The 15,027-nt window shown below is 39.7% G+C and overlaps 1 protein-coding gene across 7 annotated transcripts in view; it reads left to right on the forward strand.

The window, feature by feature from the left end:
• The first annotated feature begins 6,988 nt into the window (after positions 1–6,988).
• Positions 6,989–15,027, forward strand: part of vit (vitrin) — a 29,036-nt gene continuing 20,997 nt past the window's right edge. For all 7 annotated transcript variants that reach the window (XM_067421463.1, XM_067421464.1, XM_067421465.1 and 4 more), the window contains exons 1-5: positions 6,989–7,118; positions 8,143–8,202; positions 9,924–10,080; positions 13,629–13,762; positions 13,934–14,011. In XM_067421463.1, the coding sequence (XP_067277564.1) occupies positions 7,085–7,118; positions 8,143–8,202; positions 9,924–10,080; positions 13,629–13,762; positions 13,934–14,011 (463 nt within the window). In that variant the 5' untranslated portion in view covers positions 6,989–7,084. The remainder of the gene's footprint in view (positions 7,119–8,142; positions 8,203–9,923; positions 10,081–13,628; positions 13,763–13,933; positions 14,012–15,027) is intronic.

Below are 15,027 nucleotides of genomic sequence, written 5' to 3' on the forward strand. Positions count from 1 at the left end.
CTGCTTCAACTCACCGTTGTAATATGTTTTTGGAGTTTTTTAGCACAAAAATTGATAATATACGTAACCACATTGTTTCCACTAATACTTCTGCTGCCTCCTCCTTAAAAATTTCTGCATTTTCTGGTATTTCTCTCTCTAACTTTGTTATTCACGACTCCCAGTCTCTTTCTACTTTGGTTTCCAAACTGAAAGCCTCAACTTCCAGAGTTGATCCTATACCATCTTGTCTTTTTAAATCATGTTTTGATTCCCTCTCTCCTGTTGTTTTGAGAATCATTAATAACTCTGTGTACTGGTGTCGTGCCAACAGCACTTAAAACTGCTGCTGTCACCCCTATACCAAAAACAAACAACATGGATTCTGATAATCTGAATAATTTGCGTCCCATCTCAAATCTTCCATTCCTCGCCAAAATTTTAGAACAAACCGTGGCTTCTCAACTGCTTTCTCATCTTTCCTCCAATGACCTTTTTGAGCCACTACAGTCTGGATTCCGCAAACTCCACAGAACTGAAACAGCGTTAGTTAAGGTCACTAATGACTTGTTAATGGCTTCTGATTCTGGTCGTCTGTCTTTACTGATTCTTCTTGATCTTAGTGCCGCTTTTGACACTATAGATCATTCCATTTTAATCACCCGTTTACAGACTGTCTTTGGAGTTTCTGAAACTGCATTACAGTGGTTTAGGTCCTATCTTTCTGATCGCAGGCAGTTTGTTGTGATGGGTGATTGCAGGTCTGAGGTCGGTGTAGTGCACTCTGGTGTTCCCCAGGGATCAGTTTTGGGCCCTTTACTTTTTAATATTTACATCTTTCCACTTGGCCAACTTTTACGAACTCTTGGTCTTAACTTTCACTTTTATGCCGATGACACTCAGATTTATATACATTCAAAACCTGATGTCAATATGCCTGTGTCTTTTCTTTCTCAATGTTTTACTGAGATTAGACAATGGATGTCTGAAAATTTTCTCTGTCTAAACAGTGACAAAACTGAAGTAATGCTTATTGGTTCACCTCATCAGTTCCGTAAAGCAGAGTCCATAACCTTAAGTGTGGATGGCTCTGCTTTACAATTTCAAACTAAACTGAAAAATCTGGGGGTGATATTTGATGCCAACTTAACATTTGACCATCAGGTTCGTAACACAGTCAAAACATCATTTTTTCATCTAAAAAACATTGCAAAATTACGTCCCATGTTGACCTTCTCTGTGGCAGAAAAGTTAATCAACACTTTTGTTTTTTCACGCATTGATTACTGTAACGCATTGCTGGCTGGAGTTTCTAAAGTTACACTGAATAAATTACAGTTGGTACAAAATTCAGCTGCTAGAATTCTAACTGGGACCAGTGCAAGGGAGCACATCACTCCAATCCTGCAAAAATTGCACTGGCTTCCTGTTAGTTTTCGTATTGATTTTAAAATTTTAATGCTCACGTATAAGGCCTTGAATAATTTGGCCCCTCATTATTTGTGTGAGCTTTTAACCCTCTATACACCAACACGTGCTCTACGCTCCTCTGAAGCTGGTCTTTTAACTGTCCAAACAACACGGTTGAAAACTATGGCTGATCGGGCTTTTTCTACTTTGGCTCCTAAGTTGAGGAATTCCCTGCCCTCTGAGATTAGGAATGCAGAATCCCTTAGTGTTTTTAAATCATCACTCAAAACATATTATTTTAGGATAGCTTTTATGTGATTCATTTGTCTACTTTGTTGCTGTCTTTTTATTTTTTATTTTTTTAATGCCTGTAATGTTATGTGTATTTCTATGTAAAGTGCTTTGAGATGTAACATTTAAAGGCGCTATATAAAATAAAGTTTATTATTATTATTATTATTACTAACACACACACACACACACACACACACACACACACACACACGCACAAGACTCACTGCAGATTCAGACAAATCAACATGATCAAAACTTCTGCGATTGTATTTTTCCTTCAAATATCAAGTCAAGAGAGTGAACAATGCACATCAAGAAAGGAATGTTATTTCACTATTTAAGATAGCCCGTTGGGCAGGCCGGTGATACGTTTTGGTAGCCCATCTGGAAAACACATAGCCCCGGGACATTGGGCTCTCCGTGCCCTGGCCAATACATGTCTGAGTCTGATCCCGAATCACAACACAATGACCAACAACACCTCAATAAAGGATTCTCCAGCCTGTGACAGCGAGCTAGGGTATGTTCAGTTAGACACATACACATAATCAATAGATATCAAACAATCTGTCACAATGCAATACTATCACATATTAAAACATTTTTACTCACATAAGTGTGTTGCTTCATTCATTTATGTAATCTTATCCTGTCTGCGAATCCAGTCTCTTGTTCGCAAACAAATCCATATTGAAATGAAGAACAAACACGCAATGTCTTCCCCACTTGAGCTGGATATTCATTAAAAATAAAGTTCATCCATGCATTCATAATACTGGAATCCAAATTAAACTTATGCAGCATGTTTATGGCTTAGAAGTTGGATCCAGTTTAGCTTGACACATGTTATGTTAGGTGCGAGTCGGTGGGCAGGGCTACAGAATCAGGTTTTTCTTCTGTTAAGGGACGTTTCACTGAACTCTGACGTCAAAAGCTGGCACATTCTGAGATCGGTCTTTTGCTGGGCCTGGTGTCAATAAAAGCTTTTCTTTGACTGGCAAGGACGTTTTCAGCTCTGAAACATACAGGATATTCGAAATTTTATATAACAAAGGCTGAATGAAAAGTTGATGTTTTTAAGCTACTGCATGCAGCGCCAATTCAACTCTATAAAGGGATGTCACAACCCCCAATTGGAGTTCCCATCATCTCCATCAGAGAGCACTCTTCTTGACTCCTTTGCTTTTGCTTTTGTCATGAACTGCATTTCCCATAACCCTTTTCCGTTTTCAGTCTTTCTTTGCAAAGTCCTTTCTGTGTTACACTGCATTTCTGAGCGGTATCTGGTCTCCTGTGTCTTGGTTTTTTGGTTCTCTGGCTGAATTCTGGATGACCCTTTTGCCTGTGTGTTCTGCCCTGTTGCTCGTTTGGATTGTTTGCCTGTGTGTTTGACCTTTTGCTTGTTATATTGCATTATTTTCCTGTTAATACTGTGAAGCTGCTTTGAAACAACTGGCATTGTAAAAAACATTATATAAATAAAGGTGACTTGAACACTGCATACATTATACATCCTGATATGATAAGGTTTATACATTCCCTAATGCATTAATTAAATGATGACGGACAATAGATTTCAGTTGCTTCTTCTCATTTGTCCCATCCACACATACTCCCATGGTTTCATGCAAAAGAAAGGGTACTAATTTGCTAACTTGCAAGATCAAATCCACCTTTTAGAACCCCATATTCTCCCTTACCCCATAGCATATCAGCTTGAAGAGGCATTTATTTCAAATAAAAATAAAGAAAATATTAAAAAAGGGAAATTAAATGATTATAATTGAATTGTGATGAAATCCTCACGTTGAATTGGATGGGCAGGCACATATTGTTATATATAGGTCATATTGTAAAGCTGAACATATAGCCTTTTAAAGTATAGTGATCAAGAGTGATGATCAGGCCCTTCTACATACAGAGAGATTTCTCAGTTACTGTTGCAATTGCAGTTTACATTCCTCTAGACGCTAATGCTAAAATAGCTTTGGGAAAATTGCATGCAGTCATTAGGAAACACTCTGCACATCATAAAGGAGCTTTAATTTTAATTGTTGCTAGAGACTTCAATCGCTCCAGCTTAAAAATGGTACTTCCGAAATTTTACCAGCATGTCTCCTGTTCTACCAGAGGTGACAACACACTGGACCAGGTATACATTGCTGAGGAACACAAGCCCATGCCCTTCTCCATTTGGGTCAGTCTGACCACCTTTCTTTGTTCATGCTACTCATCATATGTGTGAAACTATCATCACTGAGAACAGTGAAGGCCTGGCCATTTCTTCATTACAGCTCCGATTTCAAGCCACTGACTGAGGAGCACTTCCACAACGATTTCATCCAGACCCTTATGATTACAAACAAACAAAATGGACTCATCTAACTAGCAATGTGTTCTTGCCTGATGAGCTCAACCATTTTTATGTTTGCTTTGATCAAGGTAGTGGACTCTACACTTCTAAAAAAGCTGACTTCTCCACTGTTGACCATCCCTTCTTACTCTCCTCAACAGATGTGTACTCAGCACTAAGCAGAGTGGATGCGTGTAAGGCATGTGTTGAACAACTGACTCAGGTCTTTACTAATATCTTCAGCCTATAACTGGCACAGGCCACTGTTCCCACATGTCTGAAAGCAACTATCCTCATACCTGTCCCTAAGCACTCTATGGCAGAGTGCCTGAACGATTTCCGCCCTGTTGCACTTACCCCCATTATTATGAAGTGCTTTGAGTCTTTGCATATCAGGTTTACCATCTACCCATACCATATCGCCTGGATAGGTCGACAGAGGATGTGCTCTACATTCAGCCCTCACACACTGGATAATAATAATACATACTTACAGATGCTGTTCATTGATTTTAGTTCCGGATTTAACACTGTCACCCCTACTAAACTGAACATCAAGCTCAAGGACTTGGGTATCTACACCTTCATGCAGTTGAATGAAGATGGATTTTCGTACTAATCGAACCCCAGTCTGTGAGGTTGGGCAGTTACACGTCCTCAACTCTCATTCTGAACACCGATGTCCCACAGGTCAACCAAATGAACCATCATTGAATGTACTTAAGCTGTCTTAAGCTGACTTTCTTTTAGATCTGCTGTACAGTCAAAAAAATCTCTGTTCCATTTTTTTTCCTGTTATCACTGTGAAGTTGCATTGAAACAATCTGCATTGTATAAGCGCTATATAAATGAAATATAAATGAAGGGGACGTGACTTGACTACTGCCTTTCAATTTCCCCAACTAAGCAAGCCAGAGGCGAAGGTGGCAAGAACCAAAACTCCATCAGGTGACAGAATGGGGGAAAAAAAAACTTGGGAGAAACCAGACTCAGTCGGGAGAGCAGGCTGTGATGTCCTACAACAGGAGAGATTCTAGTTGACAGCACTCTTTGCAGACGCTTCAGGGATGTGTAGGTCATGTCCAAGCGCAGATCTGAATACCGCCTAGGTCTGGCTGACTGCAGTAAACCTCGGGATAAACAGAGAAACTAACATGTGTTAGTTAGTCAGAGTGTGTCTGCTTCCTGAACAATGCTAGGAAGACTGTTCCAGAGTTTATATATATATATATGAGTGTGTGTGTGTGTGTGTGTGTGTGTGTGTGTGTGTGTGTGTGTGTGTGTGTGTGTGTGTGTGTGTGTGTGTGTGTGTGTGTGTGTGTGTGTGTGTGTGTGTGTGTGTGTGTGTGTGTGTGTGTGTGTGTGTGTGTGTGTGTGTTTGTGTGTGTGTGTGTGTGTGTGTGTGTGTGTGTGTGTGTGTGTCTGTGTGTGTAGTTGATTTAGATATTCTAGGTATTATCAACTGGCCAGAGTTTAGAGACCGCAATAGACGTGATGGAGTATAATGTGTTAAGAGCTCGCTTAAGTACTGGAGCTAAACCATTTAGTGCTTTGTAAGTAATAAGTACGATTTTGACAGAACTGGACTAATATGATCGTACTTCCTGGGTCTAGTAAGAACTCGAGCTGCTGCGTTTTGGACCAGCTGGAGTTTGTTTATTAGGCGAGCAGGGCAACCACCCAGTAGAGCATTACAATAATCTAGCCTTGAGCTCATGCTGACTCCCATACAATGCAACAGGCCATACCATACGCTGGCCTTTGTGCTAACAGGCTCAAGGCCAGCGTCTTCCCTTCAACTATCACCCTAAACTATACATTATGTAATCTATCCAAGGGTTATAGTACCATCTAGTATCTAAACTAATTTCCAACTTTATCTCTTTGTCTATTTTTAAATTGTTTGCCTATTTGCACAATGCTGCTATTTGCACTTATGGTAAATGCTAAACTACATTTGGTTGCTGGGTAGTTGTACTGTGCAATGACAGTAAAGTTTTATCTGTATAACTGAGGCTTCCTTTTGAGGACATCTTAACTGGGGTGTTTCCCAAAAGCATTGCTAGCCAACTATAGTCGCATATATATATATATATATATATATATATATATATATATATATATATATATATATATATATATATATATATATATATATTGATTTATATTGATTTACAGTTGAAGTCTTCAACAATGCATTGTATGGTAGTCAGCAGTTTTACGTCATTGTACCGGAAACACATCCCTGATCAGCAGGTTCAATATATATATATATATATATATATATATATAATTAACCCATTTGGCCACCCTTTATTTGATGCATGCTTTTAAATTACAGTTTCATTCAAGGAAACCACAAGACATGACCCAATCCCAATCTAACCTTTAGTAAATCTATGTTTCTGGCAGTGGGGTCGAGTTCAGAGATAATGCCATCTTTGAGATGAGAAATGACTGATCTGCCATGCTGGCGTTGATTTTGCAGTGTTTGTTGCCCTGATGAGGTTGGCAGCATGTGTGTTGAGCAGCTGTCAGCCGCAAAACATCCACAGGGCTTCATAAAGCCGGGGTTTTTGGCAGGGCTGCCATTAAAAAACCAGTTGTATCCAAAACCAGTGCACAAAAATACACCATGAATGCAGCACAGATCCCTGAAATGACCAACTCAAAATGACATGGTCTTGATGAGTTATCGTTCACTGTTTTTCCTGTAACCAGACTGGTTTACTGGTTTAGAGAAAGCCATCTTAACATTCTGCTAAGGCTTTAACCTCTTACAGATAGTAGGCCATATTTTTCGACACATTCTTACCATAAAATCTGTGACGGTTGTTATTCTACTACCATTCTACATCTCATCCGTTTACCAAAACTTCATATCATTCCACTTGCCCATATAGCCAGATTTCTTTGCGCTCATTCACATGTCATTTTTGTATTTGTCTTTAAAGTTTCCCAAGCCTTTCCTCAGTTCGATTACAGGAAGCAATACGGAGGCTGACGAAGACATCTGAGTGGATTTACACTCCTGCGGGGGAGCTCAAGATGAGTAAACCAACACTCACTGCTGTCTTTATCGGTAGGTGCTCTTCTTTTTATATATAAATATAACTGTACTTCTGAAAACAGGTATTTTTACTTGATATGAGATGAAAGTAATGACGTGACCTTTTATTATTATATTTTGTATGTTTCTTGAGGTTCATTTGTATGTCTTATTTTTGCCTATACTACCAGTCAACACTTTGGAATAGTTATGATTTTTAAATGTTTTTGAAAGAGTCTCTTCTGCTCACCAAAGCTGCATTTATTTGATTTGCATTTTATTAATTTGCTGCATTTATTTCTCAAAATCCAGTAAAGCAGTGAAATATTCCTCCAGTTTAAATCATCTTTTCTCTATGTAATATATAGTAAAGTGTGATGTATTCCTGTGATCAAAGCGGAAAAATACTTTGCTGGAGTCATTGTGAAGGATACATTTGCATCATGATTCATCTGGTTGCTTGCAAATGCTTTAAATCAAGTTTTGTAAAGAAAAAGTTTCTTTCCTCTGTTTCTCTTTCTGTGTTAATTGGAAAAAAAAATGAATATTGAAAATAATTTGTACATTACATTTTGAACTTATACAATATGCACAGCATAAAAAGCAGACCTGGTGTCATTCAAGATTATGGTTAAAGTCTGTGCTTACATTTTGTTATTGTCACTGATTTCACTCTTAAATATATATCTGACACAGGCTTTATGTATTTATATACTTTCATAAACAGTAATTTTAGAGACTTACATCAGCTCTGTAATGATCCGGTCATTCACGTTTGGTTCTTTGCTGCTATAAGCTATTTCACATGTTTACGTCCACAAGCCAGAACGCCAGCTAATATCTTACATCAATTCAACATCAGAGAGATGGAAGGAACGAGTGTTTGGAAGATAAAGCCCTTACACTCTATTTTGGTTTACGGTTTTACTGGTACTTTGTGTTGTGGATCTACTCCAGGTATAGTCTTATGATGGTCTTATTTGCTTTCAGAGACTGTAATAACTTGGATTATGTTGTCTCATAATTTGCGTTGGATTATGTTTTTTTATGTTTCTAGCATTTCTGCTAACTTCCAGTGGAGCAAAGCCAAATGGAAAGAACAAAAAGCCAAAACAAGGTAGTTTAAATAAAATAAAAAGCTTCAAACAAAAAACATAGCATATAAAAAAATATATGTACACAAAAGGTGTCACTAGGCTGGTAACCTTTCAAAAAGTACATTGTACCTTATTTACACCTAAACTGTGCATATTAGTATCTTAAATGTACACCTCAGTGCCTAAAATGGTATATATTACAAACCCGATTCCAAGAAAGTTGGGACACTGTACAAATTGTGAATAAAAACAGAATGCAATTATGTGGAAGTTTCAAATTTCAGTATTTTATTCAGAATACAACATAGATGACATATCAAATGTTTAAACTTAGAAAATGTATCATTTTAAGTGGAAAATAATTTTATTTAAAATTTCATGGCATCAACACATCTAAAAAAAGTTGGGCCAAGGCCATGTTTCCCCCTGTGTGTCATCCCCTCTTCTTTTTATATCAGTCTGCAAACGTCTGGGGACTGAGGAGACGAGCTGCTCAAGTTTAGGAATAGGAATGTTGGCCCATTCTTGTCTAATACAGGCTTCTAGTTGCTCAAGTGTCTCAGGTCTTCTTTATCGCATCTTCCTCTTTATGATGCACCAAATGTTTTCTAGTGGTGAAAGATCTGGACTGCAGGCTGGCCTTTTCAGTGCCGGATCCTTCTTCTACGCAGCCATGATGCTGTAATTGATGCAGTGTGTGCTCTGGCATTGTCATGTTGGAAAATGCAAGGTCTTCCCTGAAAGAGACGCCGTCTGGATGGAGCATATGTTGTTCTAGAACTTGGATATACCTTTCAGCATTGATGGCCTTTCCAGATGTGTAAGCTGCCCATGCCACACACACTCATGAACCCCAGACCATCAGAGATCAGCTTCTGAACTGAGCGCTGAGAACAACTTGGGTTGTCCTTGTCCGCTTTAGTCCAGATGACATGATGTCCCAGTTTTCCAAAAAGAACTTCAAATTTTGATTCATCTGACCACAGAACAGTTTTCTACTTTGCCTCAGTTCATTTTAAATGAGCCTTGGCCCAGAGAAAACACCTTCGCTTCTGGATCATGTTTAGATATGGGTTCTTTTTTTGACCTATAGCATTTAAGCCAGAAACAGTGAATGACATGGTGGATTGTGTTCACAGACAATGTTTTCTGGAAGTATTCCTGAGCCCATGTTGTGATTTGCATTGCAGTAGCAATACTGTATGTGAAGAAGTGGAGTTGTTGAGGGAATTGGTGATCCTCTGCCCATCTTGCCTTCTGAGAGACACTGCCACTCTGAGAGGCTCTTTTATACCCAATCATGTTGCCAATTGACCTAATAAGTTGCAAACTGGTCCTCCAGCTGTTCCTTATAGGTACATTTAACTTTTCCGGCCTCTTATTGCGACCTGTCCCAACTTTTTGGAATGTGTAGCTCTCATGAAATCCAAAATGAGCCAATATTTGGCATGACATTTCAAAATGTCTCACTTTCAACATTTGATATGTTATCTATATTCTATTGTGAAGAAAATATAAGTTTATGAGATGTGTAAATTATTGCATTCCTTTTTTTTATTCACAATTTGTATAGCGTCCAAACTGTTTTGAAATCAGATGTGTAGCTTTTAAAAGGATGACAGGGACAACTTTTGATTTTTTCGTTAGTTTTTTTTGTTGAGAGTTTATGCTAATAGTTAAATGCAAGTTTGTTACATTTGCCTCTAAACATGATCTTCTGACATTGCTTCTGCTTTTCCAGTCGTGCCAGCAATTGAATGTGATATGCGGGCTGGGAAGATCCATCTCCCAGAGTTTATTGTTAAGTGTCCAGCTAACTGCAGGGAGACCAAGGAGAAGGTCTATGGGACGGGTGTATTCGCCTCCATATCCAGTATCTGCAATGCTGCGGTTCACAGGTAAGTAAGAGGTGCTTTAAAGAAGTCCTATGGTGCTCTATTCCGTGTTCATCTGTCTTTAGTGTGTGATGTTGTTTAAGTAGGAGTTCTTCTCTATATCCGTGTCAGTGTTTCTGAACTCCATTTTAGTCTTGTTGGGGTCTGATACAATACAAAGGGAGCAAATACTCAATGCAATAAAGAATGGATTTATTAAAAAATAGACAAACAATATACCCATGAGGGTGAATTTAAACAGAACATAATACATACAAGTTACCATGAGAAAACAAATGTGATGCATGGAGCAACCAAACAGGAACAGACATATCCACGTTAATGAGCCAGCCCAGGACTGAAGACACTAAAGCCTAGTTCAGACTGCACGATTTTCAAACTCGTCGGGTCACTGCTCTATTCACACTGCATGACTATCTGGGGTATCATTCAGTCACTGCTGTGTTCACACTGCACGATGGTTTGACGACAGAGGAGTTCACACTGCATGACTGAACAAGAGGAAGAATCGCCGACAACTCTCTCTCTCTCCGGTGCGCAAACTACGTTTCCCAAACACACGTGCGATGTGCCGAGTAAACAACGCGAGATCACACATGCGTCAGACCGGAGTTCTCGCGCGAGACTTTGAATTGTTATTTAAAATGATAAACTGCACAACGTTTGCTTCAAACTGTATGTGCGCTGATTTGTGGAGAAAAAGAAAAAAAAGATTATGGCGGAAGAAATTGTTGGAGAGACAGAGGGAGCCAGGATTGTGTTCTGCAAAGACAGTTTGAGGTAAATAAACAATTTTGTAATGCGCTGCTGCTGTTGCTGGATGTGCAAATGTTTGGCCTTTGTTTCTCTTTGATAGAATTGTAAATATATCTATTAAAATACTGAAATTCTGCTCTATAACTCCTCCCTGAACGTCCTGCTGCCCTGTATCTCACTCTCTCATTGGCTGTCGGTGTAATTTTTAGTCAGAACGCTGTTCACACAGCAGGAGTTTCAAACGCCGACAGCTCCAGATATTTAGCATGCCAAATATCTCACCGGCGTCGGCGACTCGTCGGCGATTCTCTCTGATCGCGTCTTTGATTATTCACACTGCGTGATTGTCACTCGCGTGCACGAGCACCGATTTGCCTGTGATCTCGGGCATTTGTCGGCGATTTCGCAAAACCTGTCGGCGACTCAAAATCGGGGCAAAAATCGGGCAGTGTGAACTAGGCTTAAGAGAAGATAAAAGGAACAAACGAGCAGGTAAAAATATGATACGATAAAAGGCAGGAAACAAGGAGGAACAGGTGGGACAAATCAATCAATGATCAGGATAATAAGAAGGGCGGGGTTAGATAATAGACAGGAGACATGAAAATAACAAATCAATGGATAATATGAGGAAATAATCAACATTAAAGCAGGAAAACCTGCTCTAGTAGAGCTCAAAAAACATCTAGACCAGAGGTCTTCAACCCTGCTGCTGGGGACCCACTGTCCTGCAAAGTTTTTTTCCAACCTGCTTCAGCGAACCTGCCTGTGTATTTTCAACACGTGATCCTGAAGAGCTTGACTAGCTTCAGCTGTCTTTGATTAGGAATGGAGCAAACTCTGCAGGATAGTGGGTCCCCAGGAGCAGGGTTGAAGACCTCTGATTTAGTCTCTGTTAAAGGGCATAATATGTCCTCTTTCATTTTTTACTCCACATGAAAGCAGCTCATCACCTGCTGAAGTTCTTGACAAAGCTCAGTTATCCTTAGTAGTTGTTGTGGCATATGGGAAATACATCTTTTCTCACCTGCAGAACATGACAAAGCAGTTTTATCTTGTTATCTTTCTTTGGTCAAAAATGTGTGGGAGCTCTGTATATTAAGCTAAGGCTCTACCTCAAGCGGAAAGACATCTTTAGAGATTGCGTAATGCTTTCCCTGCTTTGTGAGAATCTGGTAGCATCTGATCCTGCTTAGAGGGGCTCATGGTTGTTGAGTCCAGTCACAACATGCTGAGAGGTTTAGAGAGAACAATAATTTAGATTATGCCTCAGTGGAAAAAGCATTACTATGAAACTTGATAAATGAGCATAATTGCAAAGGTGGCTCAGGTTACACAAAATTTAGTTTGTGCTTCTTCAATGAATAATGTTGTCTGGTGAGGTTGTGTTAGTTTCTTATCAGTTTCTGTGGTGTATTGTTTAGTGCACATGTGGGCTTCTGGTCCTCATTATGTCCTAAACTCATTCCCTTCTCTCTCATTGATCTCCTGTTCATGTTATAATTTTCTCAAAATTTAACAACATTTTACAATACAGCACTATGCAGCCAGTAAAAGGCAGACACTATATTGGCAAAAGTTGTGTGATGTCAGCCTTTACATGCACGTTATCTTTAATGCCATCCTATTCTTAATCCGTAGGGTTTAATATGGAGTTGGCCCACTCTTGGCCTAATTCATCCCAAAGGTATTCTGTCAGGTTGAGGTCAGGACTCGACGCTTTGTGCACCGGAGCGCAGTCATGCTAGGACAGGAAGGGGCCGTCCACAAACTGTTCCTACAAAGTTGGGAGCATGAAATTGTCTAAAATGTCTTGGAATGCTGAAGCATTAAGATTTCCTTTCCCTGGAACTATGGGCCAATCCCATTCCCTGAAAAACAAACCCACCCCATAATCCCCTTTTATGCCAAACTTTACACTCGGCACAATGCAGTCAGGCAAGTCCCCTTCTCCTGGTGACGGCCAAACCCAGACTCTACCATGGGATTGTCAGCCTGAAGCGTGATTGGTCGCTCAGAGAACACATCTCACTGCTCTAGAGTCCAGTGGCGGCTGCTTTACTCCACTGCATCTCACGCTTTGCATTGCTCTTGGTGATGTAAGGCTTGGATGAGCTGCTCGGCCATGGAAACCCATTCCATGAAGCTCTCTACGCTGTTCTGAAGCTCATCTGAAGGCCACAGAAGTCTGGAGCTGTTGACTCTGCAGAAAGTTGGAGACTTCTGCGCACTGTGACCCTCAGCATGCACTGACCCCGCTCTGTGATTTTACGTGGCCTAACACTTCGTGGCTGAGTTGCTGTTGTTCCCAATGGCTTCCTCTTTGTTATAATCCAATTTACAGTTGAGCGTGGAATATTTAGTAGTGAGGAAATGTCAGGAATGGACTTATTGCACAGGTGGCAACCTATCACAGCCCCACGCTTGAGTTCACTGAGCTCCTGAGAGCGACCCATTCTTTCACTAATGTGTGTAGAAGCGTCTGCAGGCAGAGAGCTTTATTTATACACCTGTGGCCATGAAGGGATTGAACACCTGAATTCAGTAATTGGGGGGATGTCCCAATACTTTTGGCAATATATTATACATAGAGTTTGGATTATCTCCAGAAGTGATCAAACCCCCTTTGCCATTGGTTCTCAGTCAAATTGAAGTTACAAAATCTCAGTTGAATTGCATTTCTAATTCAGTAAATGCACAGCATTTGCATAGCATAAGCTGTACATTCAATTGTATGTTTTTCCTCGATATTCACTCTCACATGCATGGTGTTCTGCTGTTTATGTTGTTTTCAGTGGAGTCATCAGTAACTCTGGAGGAAAGGTAATTGTGATGAAGATGGCAGGACAGGCGACCTACAAGGGCAGCTTTGCCAATGGTGTTCGCTCTCTGTCCTTGCCCAACTGGAGAGAATCGTTTTCTGTCTCAGGTAGAGTGGAATTTACTCTGAGAAAACCACTCCTACATGTAAGAATATAGCAATCAAAATGAAACGAGAAACATGCAAAGAAAGTATTAAGACAAACTTATTTAATAAAAAACGATTTTCTCACATTGCCTAACTTTTATTTTGGATTTATGACCTTTGGTTTTGTGTCAGTTGGGAAGCCAAAGAAGGGGGTGATCTATCCATCCACTCTGGTCTTTGTACCCTCAAAACCCACCATAGTGAAAACAGGTAAGTGTGGTGTCTTAGCTAGCTAGTAATGCTATTTTGTCATATTTCTATGTCTTTAAGCCTTTCCCTTTAGCTCAAACAATAATGCATGGTGCTAACAATGCCCACACTCTAAATAATGCTGGGTTGTTTTTTAACCCAAAATGCTGGGTTAAGACTGTTGGGTAATTTTTGCTGGTTTATTTGATCACATTTTAAACACCTTTGTGTAGTTCAAATTTCCAGTCGTTGGGTTAAACCTGCTGGGTTGCAATGTTTGGTTGATTCTACCCAGTGCTTGGTTGTTTCACGTGCTTTCCGCTTGATTCGTTTAAATTCGCTTCCAAACTGTCATTTTGAAAGGACAATGCAAAAGGAAGCCACCGGTTGCAGATGTTTCATATGTTTTCAACAATAATCATTTTAATTAGCATATTTATAGTTTTTTTTCTTCTTCGCAGCAACAATTTATATTACATGACGTTAAGACGACAAAAGTTTTACCTCAGAATCCGATGCAATGTACTGACTCGTGTTGGTTTAGGCCTTTGTGAGACGATAGATTCATACAGCTTGTGATTACACGGAAACATGATCCCCTTACGAAAATTAACCATGGTTTTATGTAGGGATGTCACAAGTACCGGTACTTCGGTACTACGTACTGAAATTTAAAAAATGTATCTGTATAGCATCGACTCACAAGTAGCCTATACTCGGTCCGGCAGCTGCGTTCAGTCGCATCACACAGGGCTCCAGACTGAAGCCGAATATACCAGTGTCTGTGTATATTAAATACTATTTAAATATTACTCTTCCATGTTTTGCTTCTCCGTGTGAATGACGGGGCGCCACACACGCTTGCTGACTTTTTAGACTCTGCCATGTCACTGAGGACATGAGAATTTACTGTTTCATTTGAGAAAACTGCCATATGAACACAGACACTCAAAGGTCACGGTAACCCATCAAAAGAAAAGTTAATACATAATAATAACTGAATAAACTGACAGAATATAATAGGTTTGTAGTTGTCA

Source organism: Pseudorasbora parva, chromosome 17 (assembly GCF_024679245.1).
Source record: "Pseudorasbora parva isolate DD20220531a chromosome 17, ASM2467924v1, whole genome shotgun sequence".
NCBI lineage: Eukaryota > Metazoa > Chordata > Actinopteri > Cypriniformes > Gobionidae > Pseudorasbora > Pseudorasbora parva.